Source organism: Pholis gunnellus, assembly GCF_910591455.1.
Source record: "Pholis gunnellus genome assembly, chromosome: 4".
NCBI classification, from domain to species: Eukaryota; Metazoa; Chordata; class Actinopteri; order Perciformes; family Pholidae; genus Pholis; species Pholis gunnellus.
In genome coordinates, this window is record NC_136530.1 from 12,879,767 (window position 1) to 12,905,761 (window position 25,995).

A 25,995-nucleotide genomic window follows, 5' to 3' on the forward strand; every position below is an offset into this window, starting at 1 on the left:
GAAGCAGACTTGATTTTTTTGAAAGTGTTGCGTACACTCATGCATATTTGGCACTAGAGGCAATTTATGAAATTAATTATAAAATGAAAGAGTTGCAAAACACTAAAAAGGTGACTTTAGCCATTTGTAGCTTCATTTCAACCGTAACTTGCCACAAAATGAACCTTTTGTTGTAAAAATGGCACTTAACTTAAGGTGGAAAATGCCATAATCATTTTGTTGCAGAGGTTAACAAAATCAAGGTCAAGGTTTTAACAAGAATTAAAAAAGAATTAGTTAAGAGTCAGTTTGTCATGTAGTTCATCATTTCTCAATCAGCTTTGAACCCTGATTGTGTCAGAGAAAAACAGTCATAGTACAAAGTTGATGATGCAGTCGACATTTGAGAAAATAAAGTTTACAAGCTCCAGTAAAAGGGAAAAAACACAAAACCTCATCAGAATTCATTTTGCAAAGGCATACATCATTTACTGCTTCACTGGGGAATATCCCTTTGTTAGCCAACCCACAAATAGAACATGAGAGAAGACTGAATAAAGGGCTACATACTGGCTTGCAAGGTCTTCTGTGCTATGTCATTGGTGAAGGCTCCAATGCCTTTGATAGAGATGGCTGCCAGAGAGAAGTGGTACTCTGTGTTTGGGCGGAGATTTTCCACAACATATGAAGATGCGGGTCCAAATGTTTTCTTCATCTATTAATGGAGAGTATTGTTATTTACAAGTTTGATTTAAAGTGGTTTCAAGCAAAATTTAGGTTGAAAGGGATGATGTACACCTCTCAGTACAAAAGGTATAGGCACTGAAATTCAATATGAAACACCAAAAGTCTTACCTGGGTGCCAAAACTGCCTTCCATGTAGCGAAGTTCATAGTTTATAATTCCTTCTTTGTCATAGGCAGCTTCCCAGGTCAGTTCAATGCTGGTATCAGAAACAGCACCAACCTGAAATTTGGATGATTGACCTGGAACTGAAGAACATAGCAGAGGACTTTGTTGCAGGAAATGATACTAGAAATTGGTTAAGAAATTAATATTATACACACAACAGGGGTACTGTAAAACATCTTAAGAATGTGTTAATGAAGTACTTTTTTCCTGTTCAGTGATTTCTTGACAAAATAGCATATTTTCTATCAACACACTAACATGATTAGCATAATGGAAAATGGCATAAAATGGCAGAGGAAAAGATAGAGATAAATTGAGCGGAGTAGATTATAGTGTGTGCCCCGATGGCATGCAAGGTACAAGTGCTCTACATAGTCTAGGGTTGGTTTCTGAAGGTGGATCTGTCTCCTTCAGCATGGTGGAGTGATTTTTCTCAGCCTCCTGAAGCTTACGGAGAGTTTTCATTTTTCTCTTTCTCAAATATGACTGTTTTTTTCTGACTAACATAATCAAACAGACTTTTGTCATCATTTGCAGAGGCCGCAGATGTGTGGGTGGACCTTGCACAGCAGGGGAGAAAACTTGTCTCCTTGGCAGCAGGCACAGTCTGTCTAAAGTTTTTTCCGAAAATGTGCTGCTGATGCACAAAAACAGCTGAAGATGTTCTTCATTGGCTGTCAAAGTCTTCTCCTTAAGCAGAAAGCTACAGAACAGATGTAGCATTCACCATTTTCTGTATCACTTAGTTTAAACTTAACAACTTGGTTTGAACTTTGCATAGATGGCTATTGAATGCAAGATTGCCCGACACTAAATTTGACGATAACAATGAAAGAAAAGAATAAACACAAAATCAGATTTAATATCTTTACCTCCTTGCAGTACTTTGACATGGATGGGCTCTGAGAAGGGTCCATCGCCTACAGAGGTGAATGCTAGGACTTTGATTGTGTACGTCTCTTGAGGAACCAGGCTCTGGATAGTGGTGATGATGCTGTCCTGGACATTATGGATCTGCCAGAGGCTCATGGGTTGGGAATCGTCCATGGTGTAATAAACACGGTAGCCCTTGATCTGCCCATTGGGCTCCTCAGGCTCTTCCCAGCGTACCACCATGGTGTTTTTGGATATGATCTGGGCATGAATGTTTCGTGGTGGACTGGCAGGGGCCTGTTCACCAGTCCGGGTTTCTACTGGCTCACTGGGAGGACCCTGGCCAATTGTGTTGATGGCTGAGACACGGATTTCATACTCTGTGTTGGGGTAGAGGCCACCAATGCTGTAACGTGTAGTGGTGATGTCATCCACCGTCTCATACTTGCTGTCTGGGGACTTGGCCCTATACTGGATTATATAGTAAGTCACTGGGTCTGGGTTGCCCGAGTCCCAGGTGATGGTCACACTGGTGGCAGTGGTTTCAGTAACCACAGGGGTACCTGGAGGCTTGGGGAGAGCTGTTATGGTGACAAAACATGACGGAGAGGTGAGACAGAAAATGATCATGACAGTGCCTAATCAAAGAAATTTGCATCAAAAAAGGAGAACTTCTGAATTCCTTCACAATGCCCCAAGGATATTAAATCAATACACATTGTAACTGAAGTTTTTTGTAAATCATTTCAGACTTGAATAGTTCATCTTCTCTTAAAATACACCTCTTCACAAGCACAGTTATCGCTTACATTTGACAGTGATCTGCGCCACAGCTTCAATGATGCCAAGGCTGCTCATGGCCACGCAGGTGTAGTTGGCTGACTCACGGACGCTGCTCAGTTCGAGAACATTCCTGCCCACTGGCATCTCATCCTCTGGTGTCAAATCCTCTGAGTTCAGCATCCACTTGACGTAAGGCATGGGCGACCCCACCGCCACACATGTTATGTTCACACTGCCACCGGGCATGATTTCCTGACTCGTTGGTGGAATGGAGAAGCGTGGAGGCACCCGCCGGACTGGGAGAAGGCATGAGGAAGGAGAGAGGATGACAAAAGAGGGCAAGGGAGTCAAAAATAAGAGAAAGAGAGAGGTAACAGGAGAGGCCGATGAAAATGGACCCTTCTCAAGGAAATACTTAACACAAAAGGTTCAACATGGTACATGTGAACTGAAACAGAAAATAAAAGAAGTAGACTTTTCAAAACATAAAAAAATATACAAATAATGAGAAGGAACTAAACTAACAGAACTGCTTCAACAACAAAGTAGATTAACAATAAAGCAACGATTCATAGCAACAAGGTTCCATTGACCAATATTTGACCCATCACAGCACAATTAAAGACACAAAAATCTATTACGAGTTTCTCATCTTTGGAACTGAACTGCTGACATATATATACACCTACAGCATAACCTGATCACAAAGTATGAAAGTGTGTAGTAAAGGCCATGTGATAATGCTATCACATAAACCATGGCAACCTGGAACTTCCTGTCCTCTCAGGCACACATGCCAAACAGGAAGTAGGCCATTACAGGCTTCTCCCACAGCACAGGAAGTGTAGGGTTACTGGGCTATTGACCATCTCTACAAGATCTCTAAACACATTCTAGCGGAGGTTTGCACTTGAAGCCTGTCTCTTCTACCTAGATATCTTATAAATATATCTTATAAAGATGAGAAACTTTAATCAGATTTTTGTGGTTTAGGGTAGATCCACTGGACAAAGCCTTATTAAGATCTGACACGGTTCCATTGATAGATGCAGCTATCAGTTTCACAGACAGCATGCATAAATAGACCGAGGTAAATTAAGGAGTAAATGATAACAAAATCAGATATAAAAATTGAGATCAAATGCATAGAGGAATATAACTGAAGGGTCGCTAGCATGCCCAGACAAAAGACGATTGGAGAGGAAAGAAGAAATACAAGATAGAGGATAAAGCATCTGAGGAGAGGAAGAAAGGGAACAGAGGAGCAAAGAGTGACAGAGGAAGAAAAAGAGAGGGGAAGGTTTTGGAGGAGGGTGAAGGGGGGAAACCCACTTCAATGCTGTGTAAACTTTGTTTTTCTCCAGCAAATGTGACAAAATGTGATGGTGGCACATTGTCACATCGCAGTCCCAGTTAACACAAAATAAGTATTGAGGAACAAGGTGTGTGCCTAGAAATACATAGAAAAAGAACTAGTTGTAGCTAGAGAGTCTACTATCACAGAGTGTTGGAGTCAAGAAACAGAACTGGATCAACAGGGAGTAGAAATCCAGAGAACACGAAAGAGAGATGGAGGGAAAGGGAAAGAGAAAGGTAGATGCTTAAGGGCAGAGTGACAGCTAATAGAGGGAGACAGGGAGGACCTCAAATCTCATGGATAGGAGTTGAGTGGAAGGAGGTTGACAATGAGTCTGAGACGCAGAGGGAGGGCGTGAAAGGTACTGTGTGCTTGCATGTGTGTGTGTGTATATGTGTATATACATAGATGTATATATTTTCTGCGTTGGTATAGGCATGAGTGTGCGTGTGTACAGTATGCAAGAGTTAGCAAGTGAAAGAGTATGAGTTAGCAAAAACACTGTGTGTTCATGAAAGGCATCCCAGCAAGCACTTGACATATAGTGTCATGCAAGAGGTGGCCAAGTTCAACGCTACATGAGCAGGGAAGTTTCAGAGTGACATTTAATGCAGGATATCCTTGCCTATATGAATCTCAGGAGAGCAACACAAGTCTTTGTTCTGCCGAGGCCAAGATGAGTTGGGGATTGCCCATATTGCTATTTGGTCAAATGCCAAACTTCCTTCAAAAATCATAGGAAAATCAGACATTTTACATGCCTGATGGTTATAGGGAAAACCCTCTTGTGGTATCAAGAAATAATTATTAGGACTTTAACTTATTTTTAACAAAAAAACAACAACATATTATTTAGGTTTTATGTTTAAGTACATATTTAGGTTAATGAATTCATTAAAAAGATATGTTATAACTATTGACTACTACAGAGGCCTATAACTTCCTACTAACTATTTTAAACTCCTTTTCAACAATTGCTGCAAACTAAAGTATCTACATCTGGACAATGTCAACATGTTTGTTGGGATGCAAAGAACGTCAAAGAGAGAGAAGCAAAGTAGTGCAGATGTAGAAGTAAAAAATGACAACCTAAATGGAAGAGCTGACTTAGAGACGGACAGATAGACAAGACAGGAAAGACAGGGACGAGAGACAAGACACAAGGCAGAACAAAACAGACTCAAGCAGCAAGACAGCAGACGAGAAGACAGACAGAGGGAGAGACGAGCAGACAGACAGTGACGTATGGGCACGCAGACATACTGTACAGTACGCAAAGGGGAAGGGGTTTGGGTGGTCGAAGAAAGGGAAGGAGCAGGAGGAGGAGGAGGAGGAGGAGGAGGAGGAGGAGCAGGAGGAGGGCATAAGTGGGGGATAGAATAAGGAGACTGTGGTTCTGAATCAAAACAAAACAAAAAAAAGACCATGGCTCAAAGTGGGTTTGGAGGTCTCACACACTGGGGCTTAAAAACAAGAATCAACTACACCTCCCTTCCTCCCCGCTTTAAACATTGCACCTCAATGCAGATGTAAAGAAGTCGTAGGGTGGGCGGAACGTGAGGTGTGTCTGTGGGAAGGGGAGATTCGTGGATGGGGGGGGGGGGGGACTTTTACCAGAGAACTGACATTTACTGACCTGGGCATTGAAATAATCACTAAAATGTACATACAAGCATGTTCACATGTAGTCTGCAGGGACCAAACATGTTAGTAAATAAAGGCCATCTAGCAGTATGTACAATATCTTCAAGGTGAAAACGCATCTACTGTGACTGGCTTTTAACAGCCATGTCATATTTAGTTATATAAACCCCAGCATTCTGCTTTACATTTAAAAGTATTTATAACATGGAGAGTCAATTACAGTTATAGAGGGAATCTTCTGCAGCCAAAGCTTTTCATTTATCCTCCTCTGTACTACTCTACATGCAAGTCTTGTAATTCACTGTTAATGTCAATTATGTTACTACTTGGGCAAGACACAACCTGACCTTGAGGGCAAAAACTTCATTGCTGACCTTTGAGGAAATGCTCTTTTGTGGTACAGAAACTCGCACACTGATTTGGCATAAAATGTACCAAGAAAAAATGGTCAATAGCAGATTCAAAGAGTCCCTAAAACAGATAACATTTTCCATATATTGGAAGTAAAATGCCTCCATTAGAAGCACTAATGGCTACAAAACATCTGTTGAAAAACCTATCAATGAATCATAACCTGTTCTGACCTGATCTGACTGTTTAAGTCTAATCAAACAACGGTAGCATGACCTCTTGGTTGAGATATCATGCTGTCTGATTGGGACAGGAGATATTCTAAAAAAAAAAAACATGTTGAACTGGAAAAAAAGGCAAAAAGCCCATCATATAGGTACAGAAATATATCTCTGCATTCTATAATTTGTCCAAAAAAAAAGCCTAACGAAACAACAAAGGTGGAAGGGCAGCCCATTCCTCACACAGACATGCATGGGTGTGGCTATGGCATGAGTGACATATACAGGTGCGCCCCCATCCACTTGGGCAGACACCAGGGAACCAATACAATCCAAAAATGTCACCCAAGCCCATCCAAGCATGCCATTCATTCCCAAGTATAGCATTGTTTAAGACACACACAAAAACAAAAAAATAAATCAAATTGAACAAATCCACGAAAAGAACTAAGTCCGAACAGCATAGACAGTACCGGAGTGCAGCTGTGTACAAAGAGGTATGCACCAATACTATTAGATGTTTTTCAGCTTTGATTTGTGTCCGCTTTAATCTTGTCTCAAATCCAAAAGATTGTTGAAACCTGAATAGAGTGAACAGGGTCTGTATTTTTAAGGGCAAATGTCCAATCAAAGTGTGCCTGACGGCGGTGCTCTTCTCTCCCTGGGACTCAGGTCAGCCAATGGACCGGGAGCTGAAGGGGCTGAGTGAATGAGGTTTTTCCCCACAGGAAGATGTCTCCGTTCACCTTTGAGTACCTACACTGTCAGGGCAATGAGGGAACTAACACCCGCCAAATACTGGTCACTTTTGGCTGTGGCTTGCCAGTGGAATTTGAAATATGCAAATCACTGAGCCAATACACAAAAAAACGTCCTTTCTTAAAAGTTTTCATGGCACTGGGGAAAAACACAAACGGAAAGTCGGGGGAGAGTCTACCCGTCAACAGCATGCACCGTGTGTCTGACACAAAAATACATTTGGTCTTTGGTTACAGCAGAAGATCAAGAGCTCAAGGTCAGTTGATGCTACAGCATATTACACGATGTCTTGGGTGGAGATAACGATGAATTTTAAACCCAGTAGACACGTTAGGGAGAACATTAACTGTGCGTCTAAATGTCAGTATCACATGCAAAGGAATCACTGCCCTATCATTAACTAGACAAAAGGCCTGTATGCAATGACTGAATGTTCAAGAGGGCACCTATGCTATCCTACACTTAACATGCAATGCCACTGAAACAAAGCAAATAAGGAATCCCAATTGCATGGACAGGCTCCTCATTCCCAGAGACCAGGAGCCCAGTCGGCCCATTTGGAATTGAGAGATAATAAAACAAACATATAGCTTTCATTTGGACACCTAGCAACATAAAATCTTTTTTTTCAAGCCCCAATGTGGAGAGATAGCCAAGAAGCCTTACAGTGGACGAGGTGAGAAGCAGTCGAGAGAGAACGCCAGAGTACTGCACTAACGCTAATAGTGGGCGGTGTTGTGGAGGGATTTGTGCCAAAAAACAGAGGTCAGAAGGTGGACATCATCGGCCATTTTGTTGAGGCAGATTTTGCTGCCCCAAAATGAAGGGGGAAGCCAAAATAATGTGCAGCCTTTAGTGTCACCTTGAAGCTGAGATTACACCCTCTTGCTGCCTGAGGACACAGGCGCAGTATGGAGATCCTTTAGTCACACTTGCTGGGTGAGGCCTACGGCATTCATAAACCGCAGGGGTCGCCGCCTATTAACATACCTTGGCTGCGTCAATGCAAAACAGTCACTACTGGTGGCTTATCAAAATGGAAATTATTACCTAAAGGAAACTGACAGGAATCATGCCAGGGGTATCTAATTATAGCAAGCGACGGATTGAGGGGATTTCAGAGTGTATGACTTTTTTCTGTTGTCTTACAGGAATGATGACAAGCAGCCAATTGAAACCGCCAGAATGTCCCCTCACTGTGGTGATCCCTTTAGTGAGTATTATCGGTCAGATTGAGAAAGGGAGTGTGTTCATATATTTGCATTAGAATAGGAGGTAATGCAACTTCTGTTTTGTATGACAAATAAATACACTTCTGATGGCAACGTGATTTTTTTTTTTAAAGGGGTGGCTATTAACTTTAGGACTCCTTGAGACAAACATCTAATAGAGATGGCAGGATTTTGCTTTGGCCGGTGAGAACATAAGGTGTAATCTAGCTTTCTTTCCCAACGTTACACAAATGCATAGCAGGACATGCAAGCACATTCAAAATCAGGCAGATACCATCGTAGGAGGGCAAACATGCACATGCGTACATCACAGCACAGTCTTCCTGCATCAGTGTTATTCTTCGGACTTATCCTTACAAATCAAGATTGTAGACATTGTCAGGCATCACAACTCTGTTTATTACAATGGGATTGTGCCATGCTGTGTGGACACTATTATGTGGAGGGCAGCAATGGCAGATTATTGACTGGCAGCTTTCATCAGACACAACTTGTACAATTACGAATAGATAGTCTTTTTCAATTGGTGCATAGGGGTGTCGGAATTTAAATTAACTTTCGTGTCTGCGATAACAGAGGGGATGATTATATGTATTTGTCTAATGACTTGCATTAAGGACAAATGATGTGGCTGGTGCAATGGAAATAAATACATCTATATATAGCTATAATATTTTTGATGGGAGTTTCTTTCACTGATATTTTGGGTCTCATGCCAAACAAAATGGCTCTGGAGTTAATAAAAAATGGCAAGGAAAAAAACGCAGATTCAAATGCTCTTGCTGGCTTGCATATACTTTGAAGATAAATTGCAACTGTCAAAATGCCCATGTCCTGAGGTAAATTTGCTGCAGCTTGCCGGGAAAAACACATGTACTCGTATGGATTAAAAAAAAAAGGCTGCAAAAGCATAGGCATTTATTTGTTTGATTTTAGAGCAGTAGTCATTCTCAACATTCCGGATACTTTACAGAGATCAGTCTAATCTCCCGGAGATCAGCACACTTTGACAGCCACACGCACAAATTCTCCCGCTCTCAGAGGAGACTGATAGGGGAGCTAGTGTGTTATCTCCTCCACCTGAATGAATGACATGCCTGATCTTCCCAGACTTGTTGAACCGCATTGGAACACTAGCCAAAAAAAACGTGGTTCCTTTTCAAAAATGATATAGCTTCTGTATTCATAAGACTACTGGGGACGTAAAAAATCGACAGGCAAGCACAGCAGCAGGTGACATCGGAATCTGATTCTTTTGGAAATGTCTTGGAAAACCTGGTGCATGTGCTGATGCTAACATTTAGGTGGAATATCTTAAGAGATGTTGGTACGAAGCCAATTGCAATACATATCAGTGAAACTCGGTTTGTGTTAATGTCTTATTCATTTAGCAAGTTCTCCTAATTATTGTTGAAGTACAGTATGAATACTTAAAAAAATGTGTAAATTGGGCATCTAGTTGTAGTCCAGATAGAGAATAATTGTTTCTTACTTAGTCACATCAACCTGAAAATCAATTATATTTTATGAGTATGTGTGTGTGTGTGTGTGTGTGTGTGTGTGTGTACTAGGGGAGGAGGGCTTTTGAATAATAAATTATAATTTGATTGAGTGTCATGACTGCGAAGGGAACACAAACAGCAGTCACTCAACAAAACCAATCTCATCTAGCTGCCACCATTTGAAAATAAAAGTATCTTTGAGCACCCGCTAAGCAACAGCAAATGTGATGTCAAAGTCATTATATTGTTATTGATCCACACGGCACTGTAAATGGCATCCCTTAATGGCTGCCTGAAATCACCATGGAACCCAATCAGGCCCAATCAGGTGAACATTTTTTTTCAGTAATGGATCGCTATAAACAAGATGACAGGAACACTGGCTGTATACACACTTATTATTTCATTCGGCATTTGCATTTGCACTCCGAGAATCAAGAAGCAGAGCAGCGTCATTGTGAAAAAGACACACAAATCTCACAAACAAATTAACCACAAATAGACAAACATTTTTAACGGAAAAGTAAGGTCAGGAACAGAACTGAAACAAAAGGAAAACACACAAACAACACCGTAAACACAACACAAACATTAAAGTAAATAAAGGAAAGCCAAAAGGTATCAGGGAAAAGACAAAGAAAGAGAAGGAAACAACTGAACAAAACACAGGGAAGGCAGAAAGAAAAAGACCAACACGGCCAAAGGGATTCTGTACAAGCATGCAAGCGCAGTTACATTCTCCCAGCATGCAACGCGTTCTGTTATTTCCACGTGCTGGGTTCCCATGACAATGCATGCAAGAAAGCCTTTCGGTGCAGAAGCAATACCAAAGGATGCAAAACGAGAAAAGGCCCCACAATGCAAACATAAAAGTAAACTAACAAGACCCGAGCTAATCAGGTTTGCTTTCATCATTTCTTCCTTGGTAATAAAGAAACATTTCCTTCATAATCATTTAGCAGTTTGGATAAACTGATTAGTATTTCTTCAAATTAGAAATGTACCGAGCTCTGTAATAGGCAAATATAGCTAAAATTTTTCAACATGTTGATTTTTTTTCTTTCAAATGTGGGTTCAAAAAAGTAAAAAAGAAAAAACACACCAACCTTCTCGAAGCTCTGAGGGATGTAAAGGGGTTGATGCAGAACACAATGACATGAGGAGAAGAGAAAAATAGGGGAAACACAGAGAGAGTAAAAAAAGCCACCTCAAGGTGTTTAGCTGCAGCTACATTTCCCTTTTCTTTAATCCTTTTTTTCCTCATTTTCCCTTGTCCCTGCTATCAGTGACACCCGTCTTGAAAGTACACTTGCCTGCCCCGCCCCCCCCCCTCCCTTAAATAAACCAAAACAATTAGATACACCCCAGTGGCCGCACTGTCGCCTGGTAAGAAAAAAATAGTGAGGCGCCACTGGAGTCAAATCAAGCGTACCATACTCATAATTCAAAATTTCACAAGCTCCTTATAGCCACAAGGAGAGGCTCCTGTGGTGGCTGTATTTGCTTTTGTTAGAGAAGGAAACCAAATAAAGAGAAAATAAAGAAAAACTAATGAGAGATAGAAAAGAAAAAAAAAGACACAGTTTGGGCTGAAATTAGCAGCTGCAGTTCAAGACAGTGACAGCAAATGTTGTTAGAAGCCAATCAGTAACACTGTCATTATGGTTGCTGTTTGGGAAGTAGGCTCAATTTTCCCTGGTACAGTCTGCGCCAGATCGAATTTAGGATTGTTTTGTTGTTTTGTTGTTGGAAATTGATCCCTACCACAGCTGCTAATCTCGAGTGCATTTCGCTTTGTGAACAAAACAGTCAACATCAAGTATCAGAATTGATTGACAAAAGTTAACTGAAAACAGACAAAGGTTGACACCATCAAGGCATAACAAGTGTGTTACATAGTGTGAAAGTACCTGACTAATTATGACCCTTGGTTTTAAAAGCATGCTGATGGAGCCAGTGTTCATGAAGATTGCATGAATTGTTGGAAATGATATCAGGGTATAGCTGCGTGTTTTTGACCAAAGGAGCTACTAAATATCCCAGTGCTGTGTCAACAAAGTGTTCCCATTATTGTTATTTAACGACTCCTGCAGAGCTCTTGACTGCAATTTGCCACAAACCTTTTAACATCTACCATGCTGCACGCGGAAAAAAATGGATAGCTACTTGACATTAAGTGTCACTGCATCACAGTGGAGACAGCATGAGCCTCCAGGATGAATGCTGGCAAGAAGAGACACTAATCTTGATGAACCATTATTCACCCTATACTGCTCACAGTTGCATTTTTTCTTCCCTATGCTGCTACTTCACAGGGTCTGATAATAGCAGTAATAATGAAAAAGCAGCTCCCTGACCCATTTTATAATGTCAGGCTAGTGAATTATTTATTGGGAACAAAGTTATTTGGTACACAGCAGAGGGAACAAACTGAGGAGATACCGAGGCATCTTTATTTAATATGCACAATATAAATAATACATGTCGAAAATGCATCTGCTTCAATTTATCAGAGCTCCCTCAACAGGGATTCATTGTCATTTAGCATTAGTAGTAGAGGGTAGGCTTTTGTCTTCATTGCATGAAACTCAACGTTCTCTGTGACTGATTATTTTTCATATCTTCACTTTGCTGGATCATGCCAGCCCAAATTACTCCTGACTGCAAAAGGATTTAAAGATAATACCCCAAAGACGAAACAGGGGAATACTATGGATTTATGCTCCAGAACACCATGAAGAAAAAGTAGAGGAAGTGCATTATTTAAAATCTATGCAATAGAACAGTTTTTATGTAATACAGAGCAGCGGACTGTGTTAAGAGTCCTGTTCTATAAATTCACCACAAGGGAATCCTTTTACCCCCCAAATCTGGAGAAGGAGAAGGGGTTGAGATTTTGATTGGTGGGCACAAATACCTTGCCACTCAATCAAAATCAAGACTTACCGTTGTGCTCCTGTACCTGAAAAAAGCTAATCAAAAAGAGGTCCTTTCCGACTCTTTTTGGGTTCCATAACTTTGACGGAGGTGGAAACATTTTATCGGGCACACAACTGCAGGTGTCTGACAACTGATAAAGTAAAGACATACGGCTTGTTGTGCTACACATTTCCTTCCGAGCGAGTAGGGGACGGCATTCAAAGACAAAATGGAGCATAACATCATAACAGAGAAGAACATTAGTTGGTCAATTATAGTTTTACATTTGGAAGTTTCAGTGCATATGAAATGACATTTTTGGGCAGGCAGAACTATCAACGCTAAAAGATTTATAGTACTCGGGTAATATTATTTTGCAAAATACATTTTGTGCAAATACACAAAGCTTATCATTTGTTAAGCTCAACAGTAATGCTACTTAAAGCTGAGCTGCACCGTTCAGACATTTTAGTTCAAAAGGGTGGATGTTTTTTATTTTTTGGCCTGGCTCTGGGGCCGGATTGTTCCCTACCTCGCACATAAAGGTTAGCAGGGGACGAGTAGCGCACGCCTTCCACATTAGACGCCACGCACTCGTACTTCCCCTGGTCCGTCTCCTCGCTGTTCTCGATCTGCAAGGCACCTGGAATATTACAACATGGGGGGAAAAAAAGACAAGAGGGGAGGGGGGGGAAGAGAGAGAACAAGAGAGAAAGGAAGAAAGCAGGGAGCATGTGATTAGTCCATTTGTCAGTGACAGTGCATAAAGGAGTCAGACAATATCCGCTTAATGCAAGGTATCTTGAATTTCACAGGACCATTTTGTCAACAATCTCTTCTCTCTACAATGCTAATGCAGAGTACCACGGCAAACTGGGTTCCACTCTAGCCTCAGCCATCCACAAATAAGGAGAGGTGGGATTCAATAAACACAAATATGGACTGAATCAGTCACACTACATTTGTAGCTATGCCGGAGTACGCAACTGATGTAAGACATGATACCTCTTAACAAAATCCCATAAGAACAAAATGATGATGTAAGTGTGATGAAAGGTAATGTAGAAGGGTGTTGAGATGGTCTTGTAAACTGAGTGAGACTAACACATTGCCCTTTGCATAGCACTCCACAAGGGAGAGTATGTGTGCGTTGGGGGGGAAGAGGGGTCATGGGAAAATATCCAGACATATAGTTCACATCCACATGAACACTCTGCCCCGCCCCCCCCCCCCCCCCCCCCCCCCCCCCTGTCGTTAAACTGCTCAAAGAATTGTGACTCATCAGAAAAAAAGACACTTCTTACATTCTATATTGTGAACATTTACAAGTAAATAAAAAAATATATTGATATCAACTTATAAAACCAACTACCATTGTGTTTGGGTTGTTTTTAATTACTTGTATTGTCTTTACTTGTTATTCATGTGTTTTGTTACTCTTCGCATGCATTTCATTCATTCAGTCTTATTATCGGGTACACGGTTTGAAATGAACCCCGTCTGGCTTACGTGTTTCAAACTGATTCCATATAGTATCACTTTTTTACATTTCATCCCTTGAAAATAAACCCAAGCTAAATGCTCGACAACAACACTGAAGAAGGGGCGTGGGGCACGGAGGAGGGAGGTGAAACAGCGGGCGTCAGATCACTCCTCGTTAGAGCGCTGTTGACGGCACTTCCTGATGATATCATTAGGGCTTCTGGCTGGCTCAGCAGACAGATTGCAGCCCAGGCCTCCCTGACAAACACAGCACCATCGCTCGTTAGCGTTTAGCCAGGCAGCATCAATACGCCAGCCGCTGCCCAGGATTCTTTGTAATATACCATAACCTACTCCATCACATCAGCAAGCAGAGAGAACACAATGTTGTACAAAGCTACTATCCTGGAACATTGGTCTAATAACTGTGCCACAAATGAGACCATCGATCCGGCTTAATTATAAAGATTAGTTACTCTTCCACCTTGGCCTCGGCCTTTAACCCTAAGAGTATTTTTACACCTTGGAGTCAGTACTGAGATATCTACTCTGAGAAAAAGAAAACGGACCTGAAGTAACAAAAATCTCTTCATTTCCCTCAACAGCTCAGATCACCCTCATCCCCCAGAGGGAGCTGTTCCTGGCACACAGCTCATGAACCAAATGAAAATGTCTACCTGCAGAGTGCAGGTGGTAGAGTTTCTGCTCTGCATTTTATGCAAGGATCTGATTTGGATGTGTTTGATGTGTGCTAGCAACAGCAAATGCCAGCCTGGTGGCAGGTGGCTTGGAATGTGCTCAGAAGCCTACCGCCTCAACACCGGGGAGACCGCAAAGTAAGGACTGTGTGAAGTTCAACTCCAGGTGGACCGTTCCAGAAAGCTCTGCCAGCGGCTCGTCAGCCGTAGGTCCCTGCGCTGAATTACAAAATCTTTGAAAGGCTTAGGTTGACGTTTGTGCAATTGTTTCAACGCTTCATAAATAATAATGCTGAAAGGCTTGTGGTGGACCAAACAGTTAAATCAGAGGAAATGCTCTATATTTCATATGTTTTCATTCGCTGTGTGCCAACTGCTGAAGGTCTGCAAATGCCTCCAATAAATAGAAATGTCTTCATCTGAAAATAATATTTCACAAATGTCGTCTGAAGGTCAACAAAACACAATCACCAACATGCGGAGGGTGACAAATAATGAGCCAAACAAAATTAATTGAGAGCCAATTAAAACCAACATTGGCTGCTGTGAATTGTACCTCCTGGCGGAAGAGAGGGAGCAAGGAGAGAGAGAAAAAGGGAGTGTTTGAGGGAATAGTGGGAGTTTCATCTCTTCCTCTCCATCTTTGGTGGAGACGTCTCGCTAGGTGGCATTATCTATTGTTTCCAAGCCCCTACTGGCTTCATTACATATTCTAGCTATTATTTAGTGGGTCTGTGAAGAACACATAAAGACTCCTTCTGCTGGCAGAACAGAGAGAGAGAGATAGAGAGAGAGAGGGAGAGAGAGAGAACAAGTGAGGTAAGATAAAAGCGAGGAAGAGGACAGGGAGGAGAAGCAAGGAGGAGAGACAGGAAGGAGAGACAAAGGAAGCAAGAGATGTAAAGGAACACCGAGAGAGAAGGAGGAATGGAGAATTTTTCTCATCCATATATCATATTCCTTATTTTCGTCTATTATTATTCTGTCTCAAAATTGAAAGTTTGACTCTTACAAGGAGAACAGGCATTCATCTTACCCATGGGGAAATCTAGGTGAGTTACGATTTATCTTAAACTGGATCAACACTAAACAATGAATAACAACAACAACAACAACAACAACAACATACTGATGAATAAAATTGCACACCCTGGATAAAATTAGATTTGTGCGAACAAATGTTTGATGAAGGAAGCCCAGAAGTAGAGGGACAGAAGAGGGAGACTAAAAGAGAAATCACAACTTCATTCTATGTGGGGGTGCTTTATGCGACTCTCTCCGTCAGATTCACACATAGTGGAGTTGCAATATCCCGCCTGTGTTACATGAGTTGCCTATCTCCTCAGTCCACTTTGTCATTTACACTCTCCTCATATGTTTAGTCTTTTGATAACCTAAAAAAAAAAAGAATGTAGATGAATCTAAATTGATGCCATTTATGATTTCTGTACCCGTATAATAGAATGACCAGGCAGTCAGTTTAAAGTGTGATAATATGAGCATTTAAACAGACCTCGAAGGGCTTTTGAATTACAAATCCAAACAAACCCTCTTTGATGTCCTATCTCAAGCAGCAGCATGTACATTCATGTGTGCACACAAAACAAACTCCACCCTTTGTCACCAGCATGTGTCCCTTTCCTACCAATTTTTTTCTTTTCTTTTTAAAATATGACTCCGTGTTTTGCATAATTGCGCTCGGTCTACCCTGCCAGCCTGCGGCTCACCAAAGCGCAAGTGGCCATTGGCATTTTTTTCCCCTTTTATCAGGAAAACAGGGAAACACAAGGAAAGAAATAAATGATGAAAATTATCTTTCACAAGCACAATAAAAACCACACACCAAGTCGGTTAACACAATGGGGGTTTTACTGATAAAGACTTGCCTTTTGACAAACAAATCAATTTCGGATGGCCCTTACTGTGCGTACATGGGGCCAAAAGGCATGTCTTCCCTGTCTTCATGTATGAGGTTTTATCACAAACACATACCAAAGAAAATAGTTTGACCTGATTTCATTCGGAAACATGAAAAACTGCTCATGACAGTTGACTATTCTGCTCGCCAATGATCAATAAAAGCACGGCTCCGTTTACTTCATGCAATATCAGCACAGTTTGAATGTTTCACCCGATTGTTTGATGTACTCCGGGTACAAATGTGACAGCAGCACTATAGTGCCAGCGACAAGGCTGCAATTACTGAGCGGGCACTACTTTACTTGATACTTAATCTTGCTGAAGGACACTTAAAAAGGACACATGAATGTTGAAGGACATTATGTGAGCGGTTGTGGGTATTGAACCTAAGATCTCCACTTACAGGGCGTACCGACCATCCCTGCACCCCAGCTAGGGCCACCCCTGCTGAGTAATAAGTCATGTTTTTCTGGGTCAGAGGAGAAAAGATTGGTCCCATTTTTTTTTTCTTTCCGTCTTATGCCATGATGTATGCTGCGCCATTAGGATCCAAACAGTGGCTACAGTTGAGGCAAATAAAGTCCCCGATAATAACGACTTCACTTCCATGCGGACCAATTAGTCTCCATCTCAGTCAAAGTGACCCTCCCTGCTCACCAACACGCACAACCTTCAATCTCCACTGCCATCCATTCCTGGCTGTCTTGGGCAGCATGTTCACTGCCGTCATCCATTCGATAAAGAAGGCTGTAATGGGCAGTGATTCTGGGACATTTGTCCCAGCCCGTGACAGCTGCCCTGGTTAACAGCGCTGCATGCCGCAGGCTGATCTGAAGAGGTGGAGGTGCCAAGGTGTGATAACAGTAAGACTGCCTGGGAAGAGTTCAACAAAATACATGTTTTTGAAGGCCAATTCAGATTCTGGATAAGACATTCTTGGAATGAAGCTGGATACTTTGGGCCGGTAGTCTTCAGTATGTTGTTTTTGTATGTTAACATTTTATACATTTAAATTTAAATGAACATTAAATGAAAGTTATTTGCAGGTTTTTAATGCCCTTTTTTTTTGCTGTTGACGAGCAGAAAAATATCAACAATTTTGAACAAAATATCAATATTTACAAACCCATATATGGATCTAATTTTAGCCTAGGTGGGATAGGGGAATGACAAAAAAAGTGTAGCGGTGGGGAAAATCTGAAGAAAAGGGAAAAAAAGACAAGCAAGGGGTGGTAAAAAAAAGACAGAGAGACAAAGAACAAATCAATCAGAGACGGGTGGGACGAAGAGTGGAAGAGACAGACGAGTACAGAAAAACAGAGGGGATAAAAGAAGAGCAAGGAGGGGCAAGCATAGATGATTAATTTCAGAAAGTGCCTGGAGCCGGGGTCTGCCCACCCCTGTCGCTGCTTTGTAGCAGCTTTGCCATGTGCCCCCCCCCCCCCCCCCCCCCCTGTCCCCGTCCCATTTGTGTAATTCAATTAGTGTGCTCCAGCGGGCCTTGATTGATTTGTTTAGGCGATCAACAAAATGGCTGGCCAAGTCAAACTCTTTCTTTCCCTCCCTCTTGCTCTTTCCACAGCCCACTAAGGCCTGCCAGTGGCACACTGTTCTTTTCATCACTTTATCTCTGATTTTCAGTTCATGTCCCTCGTCGTCTCTCGTTTCTCATCTCTATCCTCTCATCACTGCTCACTAAAGCTCTGCTACAGTGGAATTAAAACCCGGTCATGTCATTACAACCTTTCCAGTACACACATCAAACTCACTAGAGTGCACAGAAAAGGGCTGGGCACAATACCTTAAACTACCTTAATGATTCAGGAGGATCTGTAACGAATATATTTATACTAATACATTACAACAAATATCTAGATTCACTATCATAAAGCAACTACAATTAGAGGTTTACAGACGCACTTTAGAACTTTTATCAGGCCAAACCTGTCATGTTTGACAATGCAGCTGAAGATGCAAACACTGTGTCACACTATGTTTGTATTTTCCCGTCATCATTATCGCATCATAAATATAACAAAGCCCAGTAGGATCCCACTTTACTGGCTGGTATATATTTATATAAGTTTTGCTAAAGCTGGTTCAGCATTGTTCCATAAAACAACTCTTCAGTTGTTGTTGTTGTTGTTGTTGTTGTATCGTTGAACATCAATTAAAATACCTCTTGTGTCTGCAGAGGGTGACTAAAGAGAGCAACAACGTGCCGAAATGTACGGATTTCTGAAGTGAACCAGCAGCTTTTCTCTCCGTCTCCCTTTCCTTCTGTCTTCATTCTGTCACTCGGGCACGCTCTGCCTCCACGCCAAGGTCATTATACTGTGATCGCACCAGCATGGGGTCCCACGTGTGACGCCATTGTTGTCAGTGCCCATCTGGTGGCTTGTAATGCTCCCATGAAATCAGTAATGAAGCCGGTAGGGAGTCCAGCTATACCTTTCCACCTATCGCTTACCTCTAGGCCAGCAACCTGGGTGGCTTTGTACGGAAACAAATTGAATGCAGATTTCACATTTTGGTTATCAGCGCTGTGACGCTGCCTCGCGTGAACAACGGTGGTCGACTCGTTCTTCCTCCTTCATTTTTTGCTTTCATTCTCGTGAATCTTTCTTCTCTTATCTATCCACTTCACTTCTCTGTGCTGAGTCCAGCTCACATTAGACTTATTACTTTTCATTTTAGCATTGAGGGTAGCCTCTACTGCTGCCCTGTTAGTTTAGCTCCGAGCCGAAACTAGCCCACGACAGCAGCATCTCGTGACCCACAGCTAACGCAACCGTGCTAAAGCGATGCTTTGTGTTAAGTACCTTTGCAGTAAGGGTGTCTCTTCTAGAGAGATACGTCCATAGGTTGGAAGTGCTCATCTCTGCTGAAATTCGCTGAGATGTCTCACGACCGAGTAAAGAGCTGGGACTGATATTTAACATATCATGTCATGTTTTTGAAACTTTTCAGCCTGCTTTCAGGGCCTGTCACTCCGCTGAAACTGCACTTACTAAAGTGGTAAATCATCTTCTGCTTACTATGGATTCAGATTCCACCTCAGTGCTTCTGCTACAGGAGCTCAGTGCAGCTTTTAACGCCATAGATCACCACGTGTATACACTCTAAGGCGTGACAATCTAACATCGATATTGCCTCGCCCTCTCACGTGGTTAAAACTCTTACTGATATGAAAGAACAAAGTATGTTTCCTATGGTAATACTCAACCTCAGTGCTCTGTTCTGGGTCAGCAGGCTTCAGGGCCTTTTCCTATCGTGCCACCTTCCTCTGGCATAAGCTCCCTGCTTACATCACACAGTCTAACTCTGGTTTTGCCTCAACGTTCAGTGAGTGGCTTGTGTTTTGATTACTCCAGGTCTTGTACCTTTTACGATTATCCATCCGGCAGCTCAGTCTCATCGAATCTATTAAGCCTTGTACTTATAGTCCATGTACTGAGGACGAGAAAACTTCACTGCATCTCTCTCACTCTCTGTTTGTTTGTTGTCCCACAAACACATGAGCGTTCAAGCTGTGTCTCTCTCTCTCTCTCTCTCTCTCTCTCTCTCTCTCTCTCTCTCTCTCTCTCTCTCTCTCTCCCTATATTACGCATCGAGGGTCTAAAGATAGAGGGTGTTGCATGTTGTTCAGATTGTAAAGCCCCATGAGGCAAATGTGTACGTTGTCATATTGGGCTATATAAATAACATTGACACAGAGTGGTGTAAAATGACTCATCATTAAGACAAGTGACGCCTAACCTGAATAAATGTTTTCCAAAAAGGTACATTTTCAGGAGTGCAAGAGCGACTTAAAGCAGATGGAAGTCTAAATTTGTGTGTACATGCACTTATGCAAACAAAACCATTTGTGTCCTTCTCAGACAGCCTGATTACATTTGCATCTCTCTCCCGATCCGATGCTATTGGTTTCTTCCTACATAAGCACCACACACCCCTGACTGAGAGTCAGTGTCGGCACGCGGTAGCGGTATGGGGAGACATTACCCTTTTCAGGCAGCTTATCATCTTATTATGCAAATGCAGAGTTCATATGTCATGCTTGCTTTAGTTCGCCACAATGTGATTAATGAGACCTTAAGCAAAGCAGAGCAGGGAGGTCTGGGTTGAGGGCTTTTAAGGAGTGAAGGGTCTGAATTTAGTCTAAAAGATCAGGTGTTCATATGTTTGAAAACATGCTTGTGTTTGGAATGTCGTGTCACGTATGGCTTGGATGGAATGGTTGAAGATGGAGAAGCTCGATAGTCACATGAATCACTCCCTTAGCTGTACCAAACTGTAATTGTGAGACTAAATACGTTCAGCTTCTCCCAAAGAATACAGGGACACACATGGCAAACTGAGGTATTCACTTACCTGCTCAGCCTGTGGAACAAAAGCATTTTACAACAAACAAACAAGACGACTCAACAATCACACCGAATCAACTGGGAGATAATGATTCAGCAACAAAGCCTGGTGGATAATTACAAGTGAGAGTTAAATTGTCCGTAGAAATGAAAAATAAAAAATGAGGGAAGAGGAAGAAATATTTGACAAAGCTGCTGTAAAATTCATCGGAATCACACTGCTTTACCGTCGTTACCTTCCCACCTTGATATCCTCCTGTTCATCCTCTGACATTATAAGAGCCGGTTGTGGTATTATAAAAGGATGCACATGTTGCCTGTTTTGAAAAGGTGGCCATTGCACGCAGTAGCCTCCCTAGTTTTGCCGGTATAAATTACTGAGCCGCACAGTTACAGGGGGGGAACAGAACTAAATCAACGGTAATTTCTACTGGCCTTTCCCCTGACATACCATGAGTATCAGCAGCTAGGGCTCATGAAAGCTATGGAGGTGTATTAATAAACAGAATGTGGCTATCGCTGTGTCAGTGAACGGAAGGATGAGGAGGATATCACAGCAGAGAGGAAGAAGGAAGAAAAGTGGTTGCTACGATTCAAGTATTCAATAGCCTGGTCCTACCCGGCAACTTCCTATCATCTATCCCCCACCCTTCAGCCCCATGTCCAAACAATATAAATGTCAGAGGCACAAAGCAAACAAACCGCCAAGTAATAACCCTCACCGTCCCTCCCCTCTGCTTTTAACCTTCTCCATCGTGTATTATAACCAAACTGCAACACAATCTGAATTGCTCAGTAGTTTTCTGACACTGACGATGTGGAGGTGATAGTAGGAGGGCACAAACACAGAACACCCACAGAGGTGGAGGAACTGCACATCAAAGGATGACATGAGGCAAGAAGGTGTGAAACACATATGATCACGCTCACAAAACAGTGTGTACAGAGAACACAGAGCCCAAACACAGACGACATATTAATGTTAATGGATATAGAAGAGAAGAGTCATTGTTTAAGCGGAAAAGCCCACATGAAATTCCCACTATGATGCCAGTTGGGTGGAGTTAGGAACGGTTATTGTTGGTTTAATATAAGTTAAAAGTTTTTTTTTTTTTTAAACATCTTACCTCGAATCGGGGTACCCTCTGGAGGTGAGACAAAAGACGAAGACACAACATCAGTTTAGTTCAACGTTAAGGTTAGTAATAGTTAGAGGAGTTATTTGGGCTGGAAGGTGGATCACTGGAACTAGATTATCAAACCATTAGGTAATCTCTTATGGGGCTTTCAGATATGGGTGTTTTTTTTTTTTTTGGAAAAAGGACAAAATTACACCTGTGACGGCTGGTATCACAAAGATATGGGGAGCTTTATATGACTGGCACATTCCAATGCCTTATTAGTTTCTCTGTTTCCCTTCCTTGCCATAGACATATCAAGACAGGAAACACAATGCTTCATTGGCAGAGCTGAAGAAGCTAACAACTAAAAGGCGCCACTGATCTATACCGGGTATCTACATTAGCATGAAACAAACTTGCTGATGGAGTCTCCACTGAACTAGAATTTCAGGCTGTACCTTCAAGCAACCACAAGTTAAATCAAACAGATTGAAGTTCTTATTTGTCCTACAAGTCGTAAACCTGCTTAACTGTGACAGATAGACTCCTCACCTCAAGCTTGCCCCCTCCTCCCTGGTCATTCAGTCTCCTGGCGCTTTCCATTGTTTCATTTCATTGAGAGTAGCATGTTCCCCTATTCTTTATTTATTGTGAGTCTGTATTGTGTTACATGCCTGACTGCAAGCCAATGTCCCATTAGGGACAATAAAATATTGAGCTTGTCCAGTCAGTGGCTGGTGGGCTTTTAAACGTAGCCCGTGTTGTTGCTGTGATGTAAAATGTATCCCTTACAGGCAGAGCTTTGAGTGTGGGAAGGGGAGCCAGCTTAACTTCAACCCCCTCTCTGCCAAGCATTAAACTGTCCTTCCAGTCTTTTTTTTCTCTCCATTCATTGTTTTCTTAATTTTTTTTGCTGTAATTCCCTTTTCTTTATCTGTTTCTCCAATCCTCTCTCTCTCTCGCCCTATTTCTGAGGTTTTGTGTGTCTCAGTCTTTCCCTGAGTTTCTCGCCCTCTAGCCTTTCTCTTCGTCTCCCTCTCTAAATCTAAGGATGTCTCATGGCTACAACGTGCCCTTGGCCATCCCTTGAGAGTGCCAGCAGGGCAGTGCCAAGCCAGGGGAGGTGCCCTACTTAGCATAGACGGCCTGCAGGCACAGAGCTGAGGGTCAAGGGTATACGCACTGTCCACTGAGCCTAACACTACATGTACTACTCCACCCTTGTGAGTGAGTGCATGCATTCTTGCATGTTGAATACAACATATGCCAGCATCCTACTAACTGGCTTAACCAACAATGCCTTCCATCAATCTATCAGTTTCCTGCTGCTTTTCTGAGGCCATGTCGAGGTGGCAGCAGGCTAAATAAGGTAGTCCAGATGTCCCTCTCCCCGGCAGCGTTTTCCAGCTTCTCCTGGGGGATCCTGAGGCGTTCCAAAGCCAGATGAGTTGTATAATCTAGCGTATTCTGGGCCTACCCCGGGGTCTCCTACCAGTCAATCAAGCAAGATGCCCAGGAAGCGTCCTGATCAGATGCACAAACCAACTAAACTGGCTGCCTTTCAATGTGAAGGAGCTGCAGCTCGACTACAGGCACCCTCTGCTTGTCTTTCCCTATCTCTGAGAATGAGCCAAGCCACCTGACAGAGGAAACTCATTACAGCCGCTCGCCTCCGCAACCTCAATCTTTCGGTCACTATCCAAAAGCCATAATCATAAGTGAGCCTGCATTGCTGTTGATGCTGTACCAATATGCTTGTAGATGTTACGTGGTACCAGTAACTTTCATATCCTTCACAGCACATTAAGATGTGTGGGTGGCTGGGCAGTGGCATGACATTTACAATACCTTCTGATTGGATTGTTGTTGCAGCTCTGCAGACAGAGGCATCCTTTGTGATACCAGCAGGTAGGTGATCTGAAGTTCTGCCTGGTTTGCAATGTACCTAGGTGTTCATTTCCTTTATTTAAACTGCTGTACACTGTGTTGCACTGTGTTTATGTATAACTCTTAAAATATGTCAACGTTTTGCCAATTATAGACAAGATTTATGCTCATACTCTGAAAGTGTGCATTTGCTGCCACTAACCATACAGTCATTTAAAATCTAATTTTATAATTTAATTTATGGTTACAAATTTCCAAATTGTCTGATGAAAGTGGAAAACGTCTTTCGGAACACATTTCATAGAGATCATCATTTATCATTGACTATCTCTAGTCTAGTATTAATAGTTTAGAATCATTGAAAACCCAGGCAAAACAACAGTTACATTTGAGTTATTTCTGGAATGATTTTAGAGACCACATAATCATAGATAATCACAAGACAAAAGGACAATAGGGCTCTGGGAAGGTTACATTGTTATAGAGTTAGAGTTAGATTAGAGGCTGCAGAAGCTGTTGATTTATTTTGCTTTAGCTGTGATGAAATTTCAGTTGGGGGTTAAGGGGTTACTAGGTTAGTTGAGGTTGGGGTTAAAGTTAGGTTGAGGTTAGGATAAGGTTAATAAAGCAGGTTTGTAAAGAGAAGGCCATCAGATGTGGACCTTATAAAAGGACTGAGCGACAAAAGAGGGAAAAAAAAGAAAGGAAAGTAATAAGGAGGATGAGGGATAATAGATAGAGGGAGTTCAGTTCAAAGGAATTGGTTCCACAAAAAAAGAAAAAAAACTATAACAAATGAGAAGGACATGAGGGACCTAGGTCATTGGAACTTCGAATATTTGAATAATATACATAGCCAAGGATCTGACTAGGCAGGATGGGTCTGGAGTAACCAGTCTGTATTCAATTACAATGGCAAATCCACCTGAACTACGGGCATGCAACCATATGGCCATAAGCTCCCTTTCTAAGCTTTGGTAGGCCAGTGGTTGATCAGCTTAGGGTGACGATGACCTAAATATAACTCAACAGGCCGCTGACCTCCTCGCATTATCAAATGCGGCATTATTTGCTCCACAGAACACCCCAGCTGTTTTGTTAAACAAACCTCTGAATATATTAAAATTATTATTGAAAATGTAGTCTGGCCAGAGGCAATCTGGCCAGAGATGTTGCCCATCTGCGTGTGAGGCGGGTGGGGTTGGGTGATTGGCCGAGTGTCAAAGTCAGACTACCCTCCAGAGGGCGTCTGGCTGACCTTCTCATAAACACAGAAACCCGCCTGGGATCTTGGTGGTGTTGCAGCAGGTCTGTTGTTTGCCACATCTGCAGAGCTCCTAGCCACTCCCTGCAGAGCAGCTTTGATGTCAACAAATGTGACCGCTTTCTTGCTCATTTCAGATTAAGTGCAATTGAACTCAGCATGATTCACATTGGGATCTGCATACATCTGTGTGTGTGTGTGTGCGTGTGTGTGTAAAGGAGCCATCCAATGTCAGGTCATGATTGTAAACCTTTGTATTAAAGAGGACCTTAATCTTTATGAATATGCACTCCTCCCAATCACTGTCTCTCTGGCCTCTGCTTAATCTGTTCTGTCTGACAAGGCCAGCGAGGGCCTGGGGTCTGTAGCCACAGGGACTTGGGCAGAAATGTCAAGCTCCCTCCACACCTCTAGAGGAGCCCCTCAGGGGACCCTGATGCAAATATCATTGCCCCGCCAGCACAGCATGGTCTGGCCCATAAATAACGAGTCAGCCAGCTAGGACGCTATCCAACAAACAAGCGCTGGATGCCCTATCTTCCTGTATATGTATATATTCAACAGCATTGTTACAATGTTGTCTTTTCTTTTAGGTGGGAATAAGTCAGATTGGTATGCACACTTCAACATCAGACGGAGTGAAGGTCACATGAGAAAAGTGGGGGATTCTTTTGCTGGAGCTGGAGGCTGAGTATGCTTTCAAACTCATGTTTTCCAACCTGCT

The 25,995-nt window shown here is 42.2% G+C and overlaps 1 protein-coding gene across 1 annotated transcript in view; it reads right to left on the bottom strand.

Moving 5' to 3' along the window:
* ptprsa (protein tyrosine phosphatase receptor type Sa) overlaps nucleotides 1–25,995 on the bottom strand; it is a 219,463-nt gene that overhangs the window by 63,297 nt on the left and 130,171 nt on the right. The window contains exons 7-12 of the mRNA XM_079158092.1: nucleotides 22,127–22,144; nucleotides 13,065–13,175; nucleotides 2,574–2,843; nucleotides 1,764–2,345; nucleotides 835–971; nucleotides 550–694 (exon numbers count right to left, since the gene is read on the bottom strand). Coding sequence (XP_079014218.1) covers nucleotides 550–694; nucleotides 835–971; nucleotides 1,764–2,345; nucleotides 2,574–2,843; nucleotides 13,065–13,175; nucleotides 22,127–22,144 — 1,263 coding nt within the window. The remainder of the gene's footprint in view (nucleotides 1–549; nucleotides 695–834; nucleotides 972–1,763; nucleotides 2,346–2,573; nucleotides 2,844–13,064; nucleotides 13,176–22,126; nucleotides 22,145–25,995) is intronic.